This window comes from Haliotis rufescens, unplaced genomic scaffold (assembly GCF_023055435.1).
Source record: "Haliotis rufescens isolate VD_foot unplaced genomic scaffold, xgHalRufe1.0.p SCAF_7, whole genome shotgun sequence".
NCBI classification, from domain to species: Eukaryota; Metazoa; Mollusca; class Gastropoda; order Lepetellida; family Haliotidae; genus Haliotis; species Haliotis rufescens.
The window spans coordinates 41,063,611-41,086,990 of record NW_025964361.1 but is presented as its reverse complement, the minus strand read 5'-3'; the positions used below and the strand labels follow the sequence as shown (position 1 = coordinate 41,086,990).

The 23,380-nt window shown below is 41.7% G+C and overlaps 1 protein-coding gene across 3 annotated transcripts in view; it reads right to left on the bottom strand.

Moving 5' to 3' along the window:
• Window positions 1-3,837: 3,837 nt before the first annotated feature.
• The window catches only part of LOC124132659 (leucine-rich repeat-containing protein 74B-like), a 78,759-nt gene continuing 59,216 nt past the window's right edge, over window positions 3,838-23,380 (bottom strand). For all 3 annotated transcript variants that reach the window (XM_048387765.1, XM_046496677.2, XM_048387766.1), the window contains exons 12-13: window positions 15,859-15,944; window positions 3,838-7,112 (exon numbers count right to left, since the gene is read on the bottom strand). In XM_048387765.1, coding sequence (XP_048243722.1) covers window positions 6,671-7,112; window positions 15,859-15,944 — 528 coding nt within the window. In that variant the 3' untranslated portion in view covers window positions 3,838-6,670. The remainder of the gene's footprint in view (window positions 7,113-15,858; window positions 15,945-23,380) is intronic.

Below are 23,380 nucleotides of genomic sequence, written 5' to 3'. Positions count from 1 at the left end.
TGTTTCATATCACTCTGATGTGCTGCTTGCAATTTCTTGTTTTGTTTTATTCAGCCTCTTCCTTGTTTCATATCACTCTGATGTGCTACTTGCAATTTCTTGTTTTGTTCTATTCAGCTTCTTCCTTGTTTCATATCACTCTGATGTGCTACTTGCAATTTCTTGTTTTGTTTTATTCAGCTTCTTCCTTGTTTCATATCACTCTGATGTGCTACTTGCAATTTCTTGTTTTGTTTTATTCAGCCTCTTCCTTGTTTCATATCACTCTGATGTGCTGCTTGCAATTTCTTGTTTTGTTTTATTCAGCCTCTTCCTTGTTTCATATCACTCTGATGTGCTACTTGCAATTTCTTGTTTTGTTTTATTCAGCTTCTTCCTTGTTTCATATCACTCTGATGTGCTACTTGCAATTTCGTGTTTTGTTTTATTCAGCCTCTTCCTTGTTTCATATCACTCTGATGTGCTACTTGCAATTTCTTGTTTTGTTTTATTCAGCTTCTTCCTTGTTTCATATCACTCTGATGTGCTACTTGCAATTTCTTGTTTTGTTTTATTCAGCCTCTTCCTTGTTTCATATCACTCTGATGTGCTGCTTGCAATTTCGCGTTTTGTTTTATTCAGCTTCTTCCTTGTTTCATATCACTCTGATGTGCTACTTGCAATTTCTTGTTTTGTTTTATTCAGCCTCTTCCTTGTTTCATATCACTCTGATGTGCTGCTTGCAATTTCTTGTTTTGTTTTATTCAGCCTCTTCCTTGTTTCATATCACTCTGATGTGCTACTTGCAATTTCTTGTTTTGTTTTATTCAGCTTCTTCCTTGTTTCATATCACTCTGATGTGCTACTTGCAATTTCGTGTTTTGTTTTATTCAGCTTCTTCCTTGTTTCATATCACTCTGATGTGCTACTTGCAATTTCTTGTTTTGTTTTATTCAGCCTCTTCCTTGTTTCATATCACTCTGATGTGCTGCTTGCAATTTCTTGTTTTGTTTTATTCAGCCTCTTCCTTGTTTCATATCACTCTGATGTGCTGCTTGCAATTTCTTGTTTTGTTTTATTCAGCCTCTTCCTTGTTTCATATCACTCTGATGTGCTGCTTGCAATTTCTTGTTTTGTTTTATTCAGCCTCTTCCTTGTTTCATATCACTCTGATGTGCTACTTGCAATTTCTTGTTTTGTTTTATTCAGCTTCTTCCTTGTTTCATATCACTCTGATGTGCTACTTGCAATTTCTTGTTTTGTTTTATTCAGCCTCTTCCTTGTTTCATATCACTCTGATGTGCTACTTGCAATTTCGTGTTTTGTTTTATTCAGCTTCTTCCTTGTTTCATATCACTCTGATGTGCTACTTGCAATTTCGTGTTTTGTTTTATTCAGCTTCTTCCTTGTTTCATATCACTCTGATGTGCTGCTTGCAATTTCTTGTTTTGTTTTATTCAGCCTCTTCCTTGTTTCATATCACTCTGATGTGCTGCTTGCAATTTCTTGTTTTGTTTTATTCAGCTTCTTCCTTGTTTCATATCACTCTGATGTGCTACTTGCAATTTCTTGTTTTGTTTTATTCACCCTCTTCCTTGTTTCATATCACTCTGATGTGCTGCTTGCAATTTCGTGTTTTGTTTTATTCAGCCTCTTCCTTGTTTCATATCACTCTGATGTGCTGCTTGCAATTTCTTGTTTTGTTTTATTCAGCCTCTTCCTTGTTTCATATCACTCTGATGTGCTGCTTGCAATTTCGTGTTTTGTTTTATTCAGCCTCTTCCTTGTTTCATATCACTCTGATGTGCTACTTGCAATTTCTTGTTTTGTTTTATTCAGCTTCTTCCTTGTTTCATATCACTCTGATGTGCTGCTTGCAATTTCTTGTTTTGTTTTATTCAGCCTCTTCCTTGTTTCATATCACTCTGATGTGCTGCTTGCAATTTCTTGTTTTGTTTTATTCAGCTTCTTCCTTGTTTCATATCACTCTGATGTGCTACTTGCAATTTCTTGTTTTGTTTTATTCAGCCTCTTCCTTGTTTCATATCACTCTGATGTGCTACTTGCAATTTCTTGTTTTGTTTTATTCAGCTTCTTCCTTGTTTCATATCACTCTGATGTGCTGCTTGCAATTTCTTGTTTTGTTTTATTCAGCCTCTTCCTTGTTTCATATCACTCTGATGTGCTGCTTGCAATTTCTTGTTTTGTTTTATTCAGCTTCTTCCTTGTTTCATATCACTCTGATGTGCTGCTTGCAATTTCTTGTTTTGTTTACTTCCAACAAATGCTTTTTCATGCAAACTGTGTGTTTGGCTGGTGCTACCGGTAAGGGCAGGGAATGCTTACCATTTTCATGGTTGGCTATGTAGATAAATATAGACTACAGCTGCAGGGGCGTCTCTGCAACAACTCATGTGTTTCATTTAAAAATACTGATTTCTGTGCATCATGTCATCTTAAACTGTGAATGTCTGGATTCTTTCCCTCTCTAACTGAAAATCTTGATTATTTTGTTATTTATTTATTTAATTACATAATCTTGATGTTTTGAGAATCTTCGGATTTATCTGGAGGAAATTCATTCATCCATCCATCCATCCATCCGTCCATACATTCATTCATTCATTCATTCATCCATTCATGCAACATGTGTGATAGGCTGTTGCTACCGGTAAGAGCAGAACATCCTTACCCTTTTCGCGAAAACCAAGTGTCACTGATTTTCAATGACCTATTTATGTAATTTTCACCTTTTACACCATTGGAATCTGTTTCGTTGGATGATCGAGACTGGTTATTTTCTAGCGTTGACGTTTCTCTATGATCTATGATAATATTGAAATTAGCTAATAGTATGTTAAACTTAGTTTGAGGGGGTGAATGTTGTTTTAAACCAGTGCAAACAATATCCCAGTTATATCACCTGTAAACAATGTGAGATGAGGTGAAATGGGATTTAACGTTGCGTCTAAGATTATTGCATTTATGTAGTGACTTGCATGCACGTGTGTGTTTGTGTGTGTGCTTGTACTAGTCCGGACTGATGCCGATTTAAAGTGCTAGCACACTGAGATGCCATGCCGTAGATTAACATGACTACCCCCCTCAGACACAGTATACTGACTCCGAGCCGTACGCCAGACAGAGTACAAACAAGTACCATCTTTTAACGTCTTTTGGTATGACGCGGCCGGGGTTCGAACCCCGGACCTTCCGCTCTCCGGGCGGACGCTCTACCACAAGACCACGGAGGCGGTTTGTAGGTAATGGAATCTGGATTATTTAACCAGTGATCAATAGCGTCACAATGACTCACGTCGTCTGAGTATTACGCTCTATAACCCAACTCACACGTTTTCACCTTTCACTTTTAGGGGGGCGGTCGTGTAGCCTCGTGGTTTAAGCGTTCGCTCGCACGCCGAAGACCCGGGTTCGATTCCCAACATGGGTACAATGTGTGAAGCCCATTTCTGGTGTTCCCCGACGTGATATTGCTGGAATATACCATACTCACTCCCTCACTCATTTTCACCATTAGGACCATTTCAGTCTGGGGTTCAGGCTTTATTCTACTGATTACTTACACCAAGTGATGAGAGCTGAGGATATAAGTGGTCCTACTACAATTTGATACTTTCCATCGAATAAAAATATAAACGACAAAACATTTTCCATAATTATATGAAGTTCATTGTACGATTCCGACTATATCATAAGCAGTGTTTATGAATCACTCTCAAATAGTGATGACACTAGGTGTTCGTGACAAGTCAGATATCCTTCCCCCTCCGTCACAAACACATACAAAGGCAAGTCAATTGTTCACAATTTAACACATGAAGTAACAAGAGGCTGGGCTATATGAAAACATAAAAAGAACAGTTTTATTCACAATAAGGTAGCCCTGGCAACACTAAAACTTGTGCAAGGTTGGCCACAGAACATATTACACATCTTATGTACAGCTATTAACAAAAGGTGGAAGCCCACATTTGGCATCGTTCTGATATAACATGATATAAAAAAATACTTGAAATGTAATTAATGTCATTGACAAAACAAATGCAAGAACATATTGACTGTATTATAGTTAAGACATTTACAGGTGTGGATTCTCTTTGTTTTAGGGGAGGGAGGGGGGTTTCTAGGTTTGTCAGCACCGTACCCGTGCTCGTGGGTTTCACCGAAGTGGTAAACGTCTGAGACCTGCATCACTTCGGGCTTTCCTCCCACATTAAGCTGACACGCCGTGATATAACTGGAATAATGTTAAAAGCGGCGTTAAACCCAACACACTCACTAACTCTTTGTTTTAGAGTCAGAAAGATGTTGATCTTCAGACTTAGGATTATCACTAGATTAAGTAGATTACCATAAATCTGAAGATGTACTAAAGAAAAACTTCACAATTCACTTTCGCTCTATGAGCCTCGCTGGAGTATGAAAGTACATGCTCCGGTGAACTCACACAAAGTTAATTTAGTGCATGCGACGTTTTGGTGTTGACGTCATTTTGTCATGTTTGCACTCACAGTCATACAGCAACCATCTGTGTCGCGGAATAAAATAGTTCCTCAAAAGAAGAGGTGACCTGAGTGTGTTTGCTCAAATTGGTCCACAGTAACATCTTTGTTATTTGGTTACAACAAATAGATCCAAATAATATCATTAATAGATGGGAAAAGTTTGTTCGGAACTACCTGAGTAAGTCGGTCATAGTGACATACGTCGTAATACATTTGCTTTAAATACACGGGAGATAACGTGACGGGAGAGATTTCATATATTACATATTTTTTGCGATTACAAATGTTGGTCATCATTGATCAACTGTCCGATCGTTGATCGGTGCATATAAACATGTGTCAAATAAATACTTAGGTCAATTCATAGATTGGTGTGGACTATTACTTGTCAGTCTAGGCACGGATGGAGTCGAACGTTTTGGTGTGCATTTCTTCGTTCTATTCACAAGGATGGGTCGAAGGGAGGAAATGTGTGCACTGGCATGCCGACAAACTCTCAAACTGTTCCCAATGTTTTCTAAAACACGGAGTTCAAGATTAAAGAATCTGAATGATCAGAAACAACGCCCCTGCATTTATTCGTGCCAGGAAATCGCAAGGTGTTTCACATGAATGTGAAAGTAGTACCTCGATGTTTACGCCATTTCAAGAATACAGTCTCGTGAAAAACGTATGAACGTCATTTTCGGCCAGTTTCGCGGTCACGTGACCGGCCTGTCGTCCGAAAAGCCGCTTATCGTGTAAACTTCACATTAAACATTATAACGATATGAAGTGCCTCAAGTAAGAATATTCATCAATATGTTTTTGCGATATAAAACGTTTATAATTTCACTAAAACTAATAACACTTTTTTTCAGGAACAAAGTAGACGCGATTTTCAAAGACTACGAAATGTACATGTAGCCATTTCTTGAGAACAGTTTTCATGTGATTTTCTGTTATTGCGACTATAAGGTAATTATCGATATAGTCTAAATATACCTTCTTAACTAAATTATTAATGAATGCATTGTGGACAGGTGGGTGTTGATTGTGAAAAAAAGCGTGATTGTGTAAATGGATCACCTTAGAGAAAGTATTTTTGTTGAAAATAATCCATTACGTGCAACCTTTTGCCAGTTTGAATGCATATTGAATGAAAAAAACCCACACAGAATAGAGTAATGACAACAAAGGAAATCAGTACAGGCGTTCGTGACAATTCCAGTGGACTTAACGATCTAGGACTTACGGCTCCCCAATATTGCATTAAATGATGAATGTTTGCAGTGTCGACTTTTTAAAAAATACCTTTACAAGTTAACACGGTCTTCTATTTCGTCAAAACAAAATTGCCATTCAGGATAAAATAAGAGGCAATCCATAAGGGTGACTGTTGTTTTAATAGAGTGTGAGGCCATTTCTGGAAATCCTTTGTCATTGGGTATAATTATAATTCAATTTGTCATTTTACGTAGATGTTTCATCCTAACACGCACGGTGAGTCAATGAGTAGAGTTTACACCGCTTGTAGCATTATTCCAGCATCATCATAACGGGGAACACCAGAAACGGGCTTCAAACACAGTCCTGATGTTGGGAATCGAACCCGGGCTTTCGGCGTGTCGAGCGAACGATTTACCCACTAGGTTACCCCACCGCTCTTATACATATCATGAAGTAAGTCTGGGCTTCTGTTATCAGGAAACTCATTTATGAATGATATTCTATCCTGGATAGGTTTTGGATATTAGATATTAAGTTTCTATCGACGAGATTCTATCTTAACTGATACAATGTACAATGCATCTTATGGCATTATATGTGTAGCGCTGTGGCATTGTTATAGTTGTCTCGCGTCTCAGGCGTCATGGCAACTGTTTCCTTGCTGCAGACGCGGACACCATTACGTGTTCTCATCCATAGCTATAGCCTTTGCCGCAGCAACAAACGTTGCATAGATGTCAGTATTGTTGCAGCAACCATTGACCGACATGATGGCACTGTCAACGCTGCAGCAATGGGACGTCAAGACATCGTTGACGCTATAATTGTTACTGCAACCATTTAACGTCATTTCGTAGTTGCACTGTTGCACCAGTAAACTGAACCTCACGACACCAGTGTCACCTTCCTCTAGAAAGTCAAGTTGCTGTCACCAGTCCTACAACTTGTCTTGAACGTCATGACATCGCTGTTGTCATGGCAACAGCAAACGGTGCCTTAGAATCGGGTGTCTCCCCCTCTTCAGATATAGTTGCGGGTTGTGAAGGTTTCTTGAGCTTCCTTCTGAATTTCATCGCGGCCAACTTGACCATTCCTTCCACGTCATTCATCTCGGCGACCTCGGGATCTTGGATAGTAATCCCCGTTGCTTTCTTGATCTGCATTTTACGCACGATGCCAGCCAGACCTGGCAGACCACTTGCCTCCATCATGCTTTTCCGTCTGTCCCTGCTGGCGTTCTGTGCCGCCTGGTCCTGATCCTCCTTTCGTTTCTTGATGATCTTCTTCAGCGTCTGCCGGAGAGTGACAAGGCCCATGTCCTCTCGCTTCTTGGCCTTGGCCTTTAACGTTCGCTGGTTGACGTAGCGGGACATGTCTTTGGCACCTTTCATCATCTCTCTGCAACAAAATAATGTTAGTATTGGTATCTTCCTCGATTTTCCTGAGTATTATAACTCCTTTCTGTTACCATACATACCCTGGACCCATTTGCCATATCATCGTTTCTGAAGTGGAGTTACTTTCTTCGTTCTTTTCACAATCTTAATGGAATTTCTTCCACACATGCCATTTATATGATTGGACGGCTATATTTAGCCTTATGCCATTCGATTCGGTCCCAAAATGAATATATGGCAGCGAACGGGTCCATGGCTTTCATAACAATAGAATAGGATATATCTGATGACATTACATAGATTTAAAGGGACACTACTATGCACTCATAATTCGTTAATCCGGACATTGTTGAAATTAAATAAAGAAACATCAACGCCAGAGATCAACAAGTGTCGACTATCTGCCGGAACAGATTCGACTGGGGGGTCAAGGCAAAACAGCGATGCAAATTGCATGAACGGATCACTTGGAATAGTCAATACCATTCAGCGTGAATTTTTCTTGTCTTTCCACCATTACAAGAACTGCCATAGACAAAATGCATCACATATCCAATTAGATAATATTTATCTTAAAAGAAACATAATTTGTCTAATATTGATTAAAATACGTGAGGCCTGATTTATATGCCCTACTGTGTGAACACTACAAGGAAAACTAATTTTGAAATATTTCCATGTGCAGTAAATGACCAACTTCACGGAACGAGCTAGGTTACCAACAAAGACCCATTTGCTATTTAAGCCGCATGAGGGATAATGAAACCCTCCCGCACCAGATTATTAAGAAAGAAACAATCCGGACAGTGATAAAACACAAGTGCAAACCCTGGCTCAATTTCTCAAATGAAATTATCAGAAAATCGAAAACTTCCAACGTCAGAGAACAATCAGTCTCGAATATCTGCCGAATATCTCTCGAAGAACTGATTCCATATGGCGCAAACGGCAAAGACGTGATGATAATTATGTGAATGGATCACTGAAAGTCAGTGGTGACACCTGGTGTTCACGAAAAGGGTAAGTATGTGCCGCTTTACCGTGGACACCCGCCACTACGGAAGGCTTTTATGGCCTTTTGTTTTTTTAATTTTCTCTTGAAATTTCAAGACACTAAGTTGAAATTTCAAGATACTAACTTGAAATTTCAAGAAACACATAAGTTGCAAATACAAGATACTAACTTGAAATTACAAGATACACATAAGTTGAAATTTCAAGATACTGACTTGAAATTTCAAGATGCTTGAAATTTCAACCAATGTATCTTGAAATTTCAAACTTAGCATCTTAAGTGTCAAGTTAGTATCTTGAAATTTCAAGAGGAAAATTAAAATACAAATGGCCCTAAAAAGCTTCCAAAGAAAACTGTAAAGATCATATTATGGAATAGCATTGAACATCATATTGACAAGCGACGTGTCATATTAGTAAATTCCTCCGAATGTTCACCATACAGGTTCCGGGCTGATGGCGAAACATTGTTTGAAAAGCTCACTTGTAAGCCAAAATGTGCATTTCATGAAATGTCAATAAGGTGTAATGCTCAAAAGTACCCGAGCAACTCAGAATCGTAGATGCCAGTTGATGACATAGTGCCCTATATGAAGGGGAATTGACGATCGGAAAATCGAAATCATCCCTTAAGCTTGTCGATCAGCTTGGAACACTACTGCCATCATTTTGAATTTCCAAGCACAGATCAGATGGTTTCTCTGTAGTTTCTTATATTCCCACATTTGGTAGATTACATGAATAAACTCAGTTTTGTCGGAATTGTTGAACGAAATGAGGTCATGTCGGTTACTGAAACTGAGGTTGAACGTTCTAGAAACTAAGGAATGCTTAAGTGTTTCCTCAAAATAGCTTTCATGTGCAGAAAGGAAAACCTTTAAACATATCCAACGGGATTTCGATCCCAGCCCTTGAAATAAATTGGCCTGTCCCTTATCGCATAGTCGGTCAGTGGTCACTTAGACGTCGTCAGGTCCTCGGACATATGCCATGTTACCCTGAAGATACGGCCAGAAAGGGAACTGATTACACCGTGGACTTACAGAATTCAATTCTGGGCTCTTCGTTTGACCAGCCTCGAGGAAAACGCTTTGAATTCTTTATGTAAAACGGTCCCTTAATTTCCCCCAATAATCTCACCTGCCCCGTGGACATCCCAGAGACAAGAGTGAGAGACGGGGCTTGCTGATGCGGGGATGAACATCGATAATCTGTGCCAGGTCAGATTCAAGTGTTTGTTCTGAAGACCGCCTTCGTGGTCTAATGGTAGAGCGTCCGCCCGGAGAGCGGAAGGTCCGGGGTTCGATCCCCAGCCGCGTCATACCAAAAGACGTTAAAAGATGGTACTTGTTGTTACCCTGTCTGGCGCTCGGCTGAAACAAGGACTGGTCGGCTCGGAGTCAGTATACTGTGTCCGAGTGCTAGCACTATAAATCGGCATCAGTCCGGACTAGTAAAAGCAGCCACACACACACATACACGTGCATGCACGTCGCTATATAAGTGCAATAATCTTGGACGCGACGTTAAACCCCATTTCACGTCACCTGTTTGTTCTGACTTTCTATCAACCGTCATTCAAGATAAGCAGTTGTTTGTTTAGGCATGGAAACGTATTGTACGTTGCTGGTTCCAAATGTCATAAAAAACGACATACGACAAGGTATCTGTAGATCCATATGTATACGTGCGATCAACTCTTGAGATCAATTGGTTACCTTGAGATTAAATGTAGGGAGAAATGTAAACTGGTGCCCGCTGGCGGTTGTACATAGACAGTGACCTAGCATACTTGTAGGCAGACTAATATTTATTCTATTATTATGTCTCGTCAGTTAAGCCATGACAATCATATGAAAGAACTGAGACTTTCCAATTAAATCTAAACCTTCAATTGTTTTTGACTGCATGATGCATTTTCATTAAAAAACACTAGATAGCCCAGTCGCAAAAAACTAGGCCAGAAACACATGATCGTGAGTTCGAATCCACGATTCGCCCCGCTTGTTTCTAGGTATGTCAGCACCATTACCCAATACCTTCAACGTGTTCTTTGTTTCACAACGTAAGGGATCATATGGTCTTAGTGTTTTCTGTTTTCTGTTCTCTTATCTTATCTTTGATTACTTACCAACTATCTGAGAATAGATTTAGCATAAATTTATATAATTACATAAATTAAAGTTTCTCTTTTTTTACATAGTTTTTGCCTTCACGACCAGATAATGATGTCTGCAGATTCTTTCACGCGTCCTTTCTACCATAAGGGGCCACGGGTGGCCAGGTCGTCTAAGGCGTCGAGATTCGTTGTGCAGAGTTGGGTCCCTTGGGCACGCCAGACACCTATGATTGTCGGTATCCCGGTTCGCCCCGATTATGTTTCTAGGTTTGTCAGCACCATACCCGTGCTCGTGGGTTTCACCGAAGTGGTAAACGTCTGAGACCCGCATCACTTCGGGCTTTCCTCACACATTAAGCTGACACGCCGCGATATAACTGGAATACTGTTAAAAGCGGCGTAAAACTCAACTCACTCACTCACTCATTTCCTACCATACGTTCCTGTCCTACCGGTGTCCTTCAATGAAACACATCACTCTACCCATAACTAACACATGTATTGCATAAAATCTGTTCAACAACAGAGTTCGTCCTGACATCGCCTGTCATTTCCAGTTTTACCTTGACCCCATACATGACAAATTCGGATGTTATGAAAAGTATATCAATCATAATCCTTCAGCAGCGATACTGTCCATTACAAAAACGATATTCCATAATTCGGATGCAGCAAGTTCCCCCGTGCTTTGTTAGAGAGAGAGGTCGTTGCACCTTACACATGTGCTCATGAATAACTCGGCAACGATCGTTGATTTGATTTCCCATTTTCAGATATGTAAAAAATGCTTAACTTTGGAAGTGCAAACACCGATAACAACTCTCACTGTTAAAGTTGTCTCCATAAATTGACAAACCATGTTTTCTGTTATAAAGTATTCCCGTTTTTCGGATCCGACAATTACAAGCGTCTTGACAGACAGGGTGTGTGTGTGTCTGTTTGCGTCTGAAGCAGTCAATTTTCTCGGTCAAACCCCATTTCCTCTAGGTCCTCCGTTCAAACATCTACATCCTTCACGATAACTATATTTGACAACCAACTTAATTCATTATTAGGTTAAAACACCTCTTGCCTTTAATCCTACTCTAATTTACCTCAACCCGAGCTTGTCCTAGACTTTGCTCAATCTCAGCGCATTCCTTCCTAATCTTAACGTTAAGTGATCAATTCAAAGGCCTAATCTAATTCGATATGACAGAACCGTGGACCTTTGTGTGTGCTATTGGTCATTTGCATCTCTGTAAACACTTCACACTTAAAATTAGACGCATGCAAGTTGCAAACCATTGGCGGGGCTCATTGAAAACGTTAAGCTGTTCTTTGAAGGGATGCGATTCAGTTAACGACAATTCGAATCGGTTCCTATTTTGGCTAAACAAGTATGATAAAGTTTGCCAAAACTTTTTTGTACATTTGAGTTTCGTGTAATCTTATTACCATTTCTTTCTACCTGAAAATGCCGTTCATTGAATGGAGCAGAACTCGCTGATTCGATTAAATACTTGAAAGAAACTCTCATCTAAATTATTCCTAAGTATATAGAGTCGGGAACGGGAACAAGATTGTTCTTATTCATCATAATGATACTCAAGCTAATTACCCCTCTCTCGATGATCAGCTTAGTGAAATTACCGACAACCTGAATCTTGATTTACCGTCTTCATAAGCCAGATTTAGTCATCCCGCTTTTCATGTCCAAGGTCCCGTTCAAGAAAGCGATGTTAGCTCAGCTAGTGTTGTACGTCAATGTTATATATTTGTTTGTTTTGATTTAGGCTGACCATTTGGCATCCTCGATTATTTGTTTGTTTGTTGTTTAACGCTAGAGCTAGAATACTGCTTATTCCACGTAGAAAACAAAGAAGCCCAACTAGTGAGCGAGAGGGTCACTAAGAAATATTAGTAATATCATTAATTTAGACTCGTGAAGATCCGGGGTAGAATAGGTCTTCAGCAACCCATGCTTGCCGTAAAAGGCGACCATGCTTGTCGTAAGAGATGACTAACGGGATCGGCTGGTCAGGCTCGCTGACTAGGCTGATACATGTCATCGTATCTAAATTACGTACATCGATGCTCATGATGTCAATCACTAGATTGTTTGGCCCAGACTCGATTATTTACAGACCGCCGCCATATAGCTGGAATATTGCTGAGTGCGGCGTTAAACAACACACAAACAAACAAGCAAATACTAGTCAGCGAGTATGATTTCACGCTGATTTTAGCAATATTCCAACAATATCACGGGTGTAGGGGTGTGGTGGGGTGTATGGGACACCACAAAATGGGCTTCATATATTGTACCCATGTAAAATGAACCTATGCACCCATGCACAATCTAATCCGAGCTGATGCTTAACACAATCGCCTCTAGCGTCCATGTACTTACAAACCCACTGATGTCGTGACTTGTATCAAATCTTTAAACCGAATTATAGAATAGAAACGGACGACCTTTTTTCAAGCCGTAATGTAACTATGAGAACATAGGCGTGTTCACGTTGGAGTATTGACACACAGGCTGAACAAAGTCTAGTTTAGATGACTTGCCATGTCGAAGTCTGTGTGTCTCGCGAATAAACCTCCATACCTTAACTGTGTCCTGGAGGCAAATATTGTAAGTATCAATCATGAGAGGTGTCAAATTGAGTTTGAGTGGCGAGGTAATACTGCGTCGACTTTTATGCCAAGGGGTAGCCTGGTGTTTGAAGTGACGCTCGTAGGCCGCTGACACTAGGTAGCCATAAGGAAAGTTGCACACGCGAGGTAGCCATCAGGTATGCTGCACTAGCGAGTTAGCCATCAGGTATGCTGCACACGCGAGGTAGTCATAAGGTATGCTGCACACACGAGGTAGTCATAAGGTATGCTGCACACGCGAGGTAGCCATCAGGTATGCTGCACACACGAGGTAGCCAACAGGTATGCTGCACACACGAGGTAGCCATCAGGTATGTTGCACACACGAGGTAGTCATAAGGTATGCTGCACACACGAGGTAGCCATAAGGTATGCTGCACGCACGAGGTAGCCATCAGGTATGCTGCACACACGAGGTAGTCATTCGGTATACTGCACACACGAGGTAGTCATAAGGTATGCTGCACAAACGAAGTAGTCATAAGGTATGCTACACACACGAGGTAGCCATAAGGTATGTTGCACACACGAGGTAGCCATAAGGTATGTTGCACACACCAGGTAGCCATAAGGTATGTTGCACACACCGGGTAGCCATCAGGTATGCTGCACACACGAGGTAGCCATCAGGTATGCTGCACACACGAGGTAGCCATAAGGTATGCTGCACACACGAGGTAGCCATCAGGTATGCTGCACACACGAGGTAGTCATTCGGTATACTGCACACACGAGGTAGTCATAAGGTATGCTGCACACACGAAGTAGTCATAAGGTATGCTACACACACGAGGTAGCCATAAGGTATGCCGCTAACACGAGGTAGCCATCAGGTATGCTGCACACACGAGGTAGCCATAAGGTATGCTGCACACACGAGGTAGTCATAAGGTATGCTGCACACACGAGGTAGCCATCAGGTATGCTGCACACACGAGGTAGCCATAAGGTATGCCGCTAACACGAGGTAGTCATCAGGTATGCTGCACACACGAGGTAGCCATAAGGTATGCTGCACACACGAGGTAGCCATCAGGTATGCTGCACACACGAGGTAGCCATAAGATATGGCTACACACACGAGGTAGTCATAAGGTATGCTGCACACACGAGGTAGTCATAAGGTATGCTGCACACACGAGGTAGCCATCAGGTATGCTGCACACACGAGGTAGTCATACTGTATGCTGCACACACGAGGTAGCAATCAGGTATGCTGCACACATGAGGTAGTCATCAGGTATGCTGCACACACGAGGTAGCCATAAGATATGGCTACACACACGAGGTAGTCATAAGGTATGCTGCACACACGAGGTAGCCATCAGGTATGCTGCACACATGAGGGAGCCATCAGGTATGTTGCACACACGAGGTAGCCATCAGGTATGCTGCACACACGAGGTAGCCATCAGGTATGTTGCACACACGAGGTGCCATCAGGTATGTTGCACACACGAGGTAGCCATCAGGTATGCTGCACACATGAGGTAGCCATAAGGTATGTTGCACACACGAGGTAGTCATAATGTATGCTTTAGATACGAGTTAGCCATAACGTACGCTGCACACACGAGGTAGCCATCAGGTATGCTGCACACACGAGGTAGCCATAAGGTATGTTGCACACACGAGGTAGCCATCAGGTATGTTGCACACACGATGTAGCCATAAGGTATGCTGCACACACGAGGTAAATGTAGTCATAAGGTATGCTGCACACACGAGGTAGCCATAAGGTATGTTGCACACACGAGGCAGCCATCAGGTATGCTGCACACACGAGGTAGTCATAAGGTATGCTGCACACACGAGGTAGCCATAAGGTATGCTGCACACACGAGGTAGTCATAAGGTATGCTGCACACACGAGGTAGCCATAAGGTATGTTGCACACACGAGGCAGCCATCAGGTATGTTGCACACACGAGGTAGCCATAAGGTATGCTGCACACACGAGGTAGTCATTCGGTATGCTGCACACACGAGGTAGCCATCAGGTATGCTGCACACACGAGGTAGTCATAAGGTATGCTTCACACGAGAGTTAGCCACAAGATGGATGTCATTAATATGTTCCTTTATCAGTGATAATATACCTTTTCCTTTGGATCCCAGCTTGACTAAGACTTCAGGGTCCTAAGGATTCCAAATAGTTCGTTCGGTCGCTGTTAGGGGCCTACCATTTGGTATTTGTTTTGGGATGGGCGGGGGATTCCCCGAAAATTCTTGTAAACAAATAATTATGCTTCATATTGTTGGGAAATATAGGACTTGTCGGCCACAAAAATTACATTGTGGCAATGTGTTTTTTTATTATTTAAAAAAACCCCTTAGATCATAGAATTTATAGAATCCCCCCCCCCCCCCCCCCCCTAAAAAAAACAACCAAACCCCCCCCAAAAAAAACAACAACAAAAAAAACCAACAAACAGACAAACAAACAAAACAACACACCAAAAAAAACAAATACAAAACATGAATAGTCGGTCCCTTAGAGAGAGATACACTTTTTTTATCATTTCCATATTTATGTATCAATGTTATGTACAGCCTCAAACAGTGTATATATACCTGAAGCTTCAATGTATGTGCAGGAATTCTATTTAATAACCTTTATTTTTAATAAAATTAACTTATCACAAAACTGCAAATGTAAAAATGTATGCGACGTATACTGCCGGGCAAGAGAAGGTATGCACTTGAAAATTGGATTTGATTAAAACATTACAAACGTTATCAAAACGTTACTAGGAGGGAGCACGGTGCAAACTTATTGCCCAAACCACAACTATGATATCCGTATCAAATACATCCCCACCGAATAACCTTTTCCTTTTGTTTTATGTTTTAGCCAACATCAAACATGGGTGCATACTTTATTTTGTCCGGCAGTTTAGACAGGGGTGTCTTGGTGAGTTGACACACCTTTGTCACATACATTAGTGTTAATCAAATCTAGGAGACTTACTCCAAGTCTATGACGCCGTCCTTGTTGACATCCAACTTCTCCATGATCTCGTCCAACATATGCTCGGTGAAGGGAATCTTCAGCGTCTGGAGATGAGAAGAGATCAGTTATTGTCAATAACTATTTTCGTGTGTCAAACCGCTTTAGCCTGGTATGTTAAGAAGGGATTTCATAAATAACCCTATTATTTCAAAGGGATTTGACGGGGCTAGCTGCTGTCTTAGACATTTCGCTGGTTATGCCAAGAGTGTGGGAGCGAGACGGCCATTAAGGGCTTATTGGCATCAGTACAGGGCTTAAAAACAGCAATGTTCAATAACATGTAACGTTTTACCAAAGGCTGTCCACTGTACGGGTTAGTATGTCCAAATAAGGCCTAAGTAAATTTGTTAGTTTGTTTGTTTGTTATTTATCGCCGCACTCAGCAATATTCCAGGTATATGACGGCGGTCTGTAAATAATCGGGTCTGGACCAGCAATCCAGTGATTGACATCATGAGCATCGATCCACGGCATTGGGATCGATGACATGCATCAACCAGGACATATTATAATTTAATTTCAAAGTGAAGTTCATCGATGATAAGAAGCGGTGGAAAGTGGTCCTGTGTACAGCGCACAGGCCACAAATCAGAGAACGTTGGTGGCGGAGAGGAGGTGGATGGGTGACCAGGTTAAAGCATGACACCTGGGAGTTTCTTGGGCTTTGGCCCTGCCCTGATCTGAAACGCATGTTAAACTTTGGGAAAGACTTTTTTTTCGAAAAGTGCCTCTGTTCACCCGGCGGCGAGATGCTAATGATGGATGAGACTCTAGGGTCTCATAGGCAGCTTGGTTTGTTTCCTCCCCAAGGAGCAGAGTATGACACTCGAGAGCATACTGATTGACTGGGATAATACTGGTGTAGCGCTTTTTTAGCATGCTTGCGCGTGGAATCTAGCGCTTTATAAGTATACTCATTATTTATTATTTACCCCAAAAAATCAAATAACATGTATAGTACGATATAAATAATATGCAGCATGAGATTTGAAGGTCAAACATACTAAGCAACACAAATTGTTATGAGCATTGTCACAAAAAATAGGTCCCTCTTTCAAACACAAAAAGAGTTTGAGCTTGAGTTTTAGTCGTCATGACACTTAACATGATAATTTTGTTAACTTCAAACTTACAAAGAACCAATATTTCTAAAAATTGTACACGATTATTTCTGCTTAAAAGTTGAATGAGTTTGCAAAATGAGTACTTGGAAAAGCGTCCGCTAGTATATAGTCGCAGCGATACATCCTCGTTTAAAAATACCATTCTGAGACCCGTGACCAAAAGGGGATTCTATGTCTGGATATGGAACCAGTTCGGTAACCAGCCGGCTCAAATGAGAATCGGGTGGTAACAATTTCTCCTGACTGTTTGTGTATTTACACGGACAGCGTTGGTCGTTGGTACTTTCAGTACTTCTAGTAAAATGTCTGAGCCGTATTCGAGCATGCACAGCCCGCTAGAATACAGTGTGAATATTGTGGCATAATCACTTTCACTCACTCATTCGAGAATGGTGGAGTCTTCAGAGGGAACAGCTGTTACAAGCCATCAAGTTGGTTTCTTGAGTTTGCCTCAATTTCTAAATAAATTGGTTTATTTTGCCTACTAATGTACCTAGGGAAGCATCAGACCACAACCGTAACTAACATCAGAAGATGTGTGTCATCTTCTTTTAATATGAAGTAAAGACAAACGACATATTGTGCTTAATTGAATGACAAGGTTAAAACGTACCGCTTGCTTCTATAGTACGACTTATGTAAAACGTGGTGATTTTGACATCAGCGCGACATGGTGGTTCATGGGTTTTTCATTGGCTCCTTTTGAACTGATCTCTTTACCGAAATCGTTTTGCAATTTGATTTAATTTCACGACGATAGCCTCACGATCGTGTCGTCATTGGGGCGCCTTGTCAAAACCTCTTTTATCAAGGGAATCATCCTATGTTCCTTATAAGTCATTCTTCAAAATCAAAACCTTCCAATCTTAACAAAATTATACTTTTAATAGTAATGATAGTAGTATTACTGAAATCATACGACCGAGATCGTTAGCTATGGAACAGAAGTTTTTGTTTTTGTAACAAAATTCCCGATTTTAGTTTTATTACCCGCATTTAATTTTTCCACATTTTTGTACAATATACTCTGAGGGGTAATATTCTCTTAAGAATAAACAATATTTTCATTTATTCGATATGAAACCTATAAGGTTTCTACCACGCATGCTTTCAACACCGATCGGCTGTTCATTGCCTGAGAGACACATGATCTACCGTTGCTTGATTTCCGGCCGACAAACAATCCTGTTTTGATCATAAACGTCTATAAAAAGGTCAGTACGCTAGTCCTTGTAGATGCCTATTTATGTAATTAACATTACCTCCAAAACATATTTGATGTATTACGCTCGTAAATTATGCCGTCGATTGCCATGTGTACCGTTTCAGTGAATAATGGTTATTTATCCATTTTATCAGCGACGACCTGATTATGTAAAGTAGTCGAATAATCGGAAACGAACACGACCTTAATTTATAACGACAGCGCCAAGGTCCTGAAGCTCACCATATACTTTTGAGTGAGTGAGTATGGTTTAACGCCGCTTTTAGCAATATTCCAGCAATATCACACTGGGGGACACCATAATTGGGCTTCACACATTGTACCCATGTCGGGAATCGAACCCAGGTCTTCGGCGTGACGAGCGAACGTTTTACCCACTAGGCTACCCGACCGCCTCCTTATACTTTTGAAGCGAATATCCACATTACCCGTTCTCAAACGTGCAAACCCCGCGGGGATTCAAGGGCAGAATAGGTCCCCCTTACAATAAGCGTAGCAAAGGCAACCAACTGGAGAGGATTCGTGATTGTGGCTGTTTGTGTGTCATTGTACTCCGACGCAGTGGGACGATGATCAACACTGATTGGCAAAGACACGATGAGGTAAACTGCCGGGCAAAAGAAAGTATAAACCCATGTGTGTTGGTGGCCAAGAAAGAATCAAACAAGTGATGTATCTGATACGGGTAACTTAGTTGTGTATTGGACCTTATGTTTGCCGTGTTTCGGCGACTGCTTTGAGTGAGTGAGTGAGTATGGATTTACGCCGCTTCTACCAATATTCCAGCAATATCACGGTGGGGGACACCAGAAATGTGCTTCACTCATTGTACCCATGTCGGGAATCGAACCCGGGTCTTCGGCGTGACGAGCGAACGCTTTAACCACTAGGCTACCCGACCGCCCCGACTGCTTTGAGCCGAGTAACGTATGCAATGATTTGGTCAAATCCAATTTTCAAGTGTATACTGTCTTTTGACCGGCAGTTTATGATGCTATATTTGTATATAGTCCCTTGTTTACCCCTTTCGTCTGTTTCTGGGTGAGTGGGCATGGTTTACGCTGCTTTTCGAAATATTCTTGCAATATCACGGCGGGGGACACCATGGGGTTTGACGTTGCGGATAGCACTTATATAGAGACATTAATGTTTAATGCTCAACGCCAGGCATGTTAACGACAAGTATCATCTTTGAACGTAATTTGGTATGACACGACCGGGGATCAAACCCACGACCTTCCGCTCTCCGGACAGACGCTCCACCTCTAGACCACGGAGGCGGTCCCCTGTTGGTGATACTGGAGACGACCGCCTCCGTGGTCTTGTGGTAGAGCGTCCGCCCGGAGAGCGGAAGGTCCGGGGTTCGATCCCCGGCGGCGTCATACCAAAAGACGTTAAAAGATGGTACTTGTTGTTACCCTGTCTGGCGCTCGGCATTAAGGGGCTAAAACAAGGACTGGTCGGCTCAGAGTCAGTATACTGTGTCTGAGTGGGGTATTCATGTTAAACTGAGGCATGGTATCTCAGTGGGCTAGCACTATAAATCGGCATCAGCCCGGACTAGTACAAGCAGCCACACACACACGTGCATGCACGTTGCTATATAAGTGCAATAATCTTGGACGCGACGTTAAACCAGAATTGCAATTGCACCTTGATACTTGTCGATAACATAATATATATTCTTTGAAAAGACATATCATTATAATATCTGAAGAGCTACCCAGTGGTCAAATATAAATCTTCGAATACTGCAACCGTGGCATAAACATCTTTGATAAATTGTTATGTGCGCCCGTTAGATTAACAGGTTGAGTGGTTAAAAAGTGAGTGAGTGAGTTGGGTTTAATGCCGCTTTTAACAGTAGTCCAGTTATATCACGGCGTGTCAGCTTATTGTGGGAGGACAGCCCGGCGTGATACAGGTCTCAGACGTTTACCATTTCGGTGAAACCCACGAGCACGGGTATGGTGCTGACAAACCTAGAAACATAACGTGGGCGAACCGGGATTCGAACCCACAATCATAGGTTTCTGGCGTGCCCAAGGGACGCAACTCTGTACAGCGAATTGCGGCGCCTAAGACGACTGGGCCACCCGTGCCCCCGAGTGGTTAAATAGAAAAAGATGGTTACAATATCATGACTTCTTGCGGACAAAAACTAGGGAATCTACAGTGTGTGGCCACAGTATATTGTTCACGTAGTCATACGGCGGGGGACACCAGAAATGGGCTTCACACGTTGTAGCCATGTGGGGAATCGAACCCGGGGTTCGGTGTAGCGAGCGAACGCTTTAACCACTTGGCTACCCCACAGACCCAAACAATGTGGGGATCTGAACTGAAAATGTGTTACACGCAGTGGACCACGGCCCCTCTTAAGCAAAACTATGATTAATGATTGATAAATGTAACATCTTCAAGGTGGCCGGCGTCATGGTTCAGGACACATTGTTTCAAGTACAAAGGGTTTTCCAGGCTCTTGGTTTCTGTGTCACTCAAGCTGTACGGAGTGTACCATATGTTATCTGCAGCTTCCAGCTGATTGGCCGCAATACCTCATCAATATAACACCGGGTCACTATCTAAACATTCCATCAGTTACATAAACTCTGAACCATGACAGAGTGCATTTGTCAGAAACGTCAACACCAGCCCTTGCGCAATAATTTGTGGTAAATGTCATATGACGTCATCGCGGAGGTACCGAGGACAATTGTGGCACAGCTCACCTATAGTGCTATTACAACAACGAAATCATTCTATTAACAAAGGGTTTTTTATGATTTATCTGTCAGGGCTATTTCAAAGTTGAAGAGCCTGGTCAACAAATATCAGGAGTTATTTATGGTGTATAAAGTACTGATAAACTCGTTCATGCCATATCCTTGGTAAGGGCTGACTCATATATATTACAGCCCTGAATATGGCCATTTCGGAAACATTGTTGGCCACGCGGAAGCAAATACGAAGCTTACAAGTAGATTGAAAATAGTTCAACAGACAAAATAGTTTCGTCGAGAACACATGGCTTTTAACGTCTAATGGTCAAACATGGCGTCGGACGTCCGTGTTTGCTGGTTAAACTGCTAGATTGCACATGCAGGTAATTGCGTGTATTGTGTCATTAGAACGCCGGTGTGAATAAGGCATAGTTAATTATATAGGGTTGAAGGGACGTTTCATGCTATTACGCTACCGATGTTGAGACATAATGTCAACAAAGGCATATCAGCTGCAAAGTTAATCCTCAAACGTCCATGGCATTACAGGAAGCGGAAGATTGAAAACGATGATGGATTTTATTGAACTCATTTAAACATAAAACATCAACGCCCGAGAAAAAAGCCAGTGCATGACATCCGCCGAAACAGATTCCTTCGGGCAAAATAGCGATCAGCAAAATTCCAAACGGAAAAATAGCGATAAAAATTATATAAATGGATCACAGAAAACCAGCGATGACACCAGGTGTTCGCGAAAAGGGTTCGCATGAAAAGGTTGGTTGGTTTGTTGTTTAACGCCACCCTCAGCAATATTCCAGCTATATGACGGCGGTCTGTAAATAATCGAGTCTGGACCAGACAATCCAGTGATTGACATCATGAGCATCGATCCACGCAATTGGGATCGATGACATGCATCAACCAAGTCAGCGAGCCTGACCACCCGATCCCGTAAGTCGCCTTCTACGACAAGCATAGTCACCTTTTACGGCAAGCATGGGTTGCTGAAGACCTATTCTATCCGGAATCTTCACGGGTCCGCATGAAAAGGGTTGGCATGCCCTGGCCTACCGGCAGCACCCGCCACTCATACAACTGAGGAAGGTTCAGCGATAAATACATCCTGGTAATAGCTAGCTAAGACTGATACTGAATATTCTGCCAACTTGGTTGCTGGACAAAGCTGACATAGAAAGTGTCACAGTCATCGCGTGTATTTACCTTAAGACGTTCTTAGCGATAAATACGTACGGTCAACACTGACTGATTGGAACATAAATCTTCGGTTGGAAGAGTCAGAATCTGTGTTTGTTTCCTTTAAACCATCCTCACTTATTCAGTAACTTACAAAACGAAAGGGTCTTTGTCACGTATGTTAACACCAAACCCACCGTGTGGCTTATCGGGTATATTATACAGCTATTACTGAAACCAAACGAGGCACTGATAGGATTTCTTTCAAAACAGGCAAGGAAAACTTTACAGAGCTGAACAAACATTTTTCGATTTGCCTATTGGGGTCCTTGTGGCGATAGCATTCGCAAAGGACATACATCCCATTTCCAACATCGTTTCTGGGTAAATTAATGAATATTCAGAGACGTGTTCAATATGGAACAATCGAAGACCCCATTAGAGTGGGGATGGGGCCTAGCCTGATCAAGTTGTTGAGCCATCAAACCGCTTCAACCACTTCAACGACACGGTGCTACTGTTTGTCCCGGTGCTCGCCATTGTCGCTGGAGTAAATTCTATTTAGTTCTGAGCTTGTGTTCGTACGATCTAATCAATTAAGTAAAGATTTAAGCCTCGGGGTTAGATTGGACCAAACCTCATCTAGGCCACTTAAGTAATCGTGGAAAAATCCCCCCTTGCTATCGCCATCGAGGATGCTAGCTTTCGTTAATGGCTGTGATGGCATAGATAATAACCACTTAATATCTATTTTGTCTATAGGATAGGTGTGTTTAAGTCATTATAGCACGGATTTTATAACCTCAGTCAACAAAACATTCACTGATGGCAGTTAATCAGATGCTGTATCTTTTTGTTGAGTTTCGTCCAGGAACGTTGTAGATCGAATGCAATTTGAATCTAAAATGCCGAATGTTTTTTTAATCGTAGATGACAAAAATCAATCATCATCATCATCATCATCGATGTTTGTGCATATTGAGGAGTGAATGAGCAAGTGAAGTTGATTGATGTCAAAGGCAGCAACATTATGACTATACCCAGACGGCCTGTAAATACTCGAAGAAACCAGTGATTGATAGCATGAGCATCCGAGAAAGATGATCTGCATTTAACGAAGCTAACAGGGCACGCCCATTCATTGTACATCCCTCAAAACTGGCCTATTTTCGTGACGATAGGTTGTGATTTCACGTTTAAATTCGTTTGTT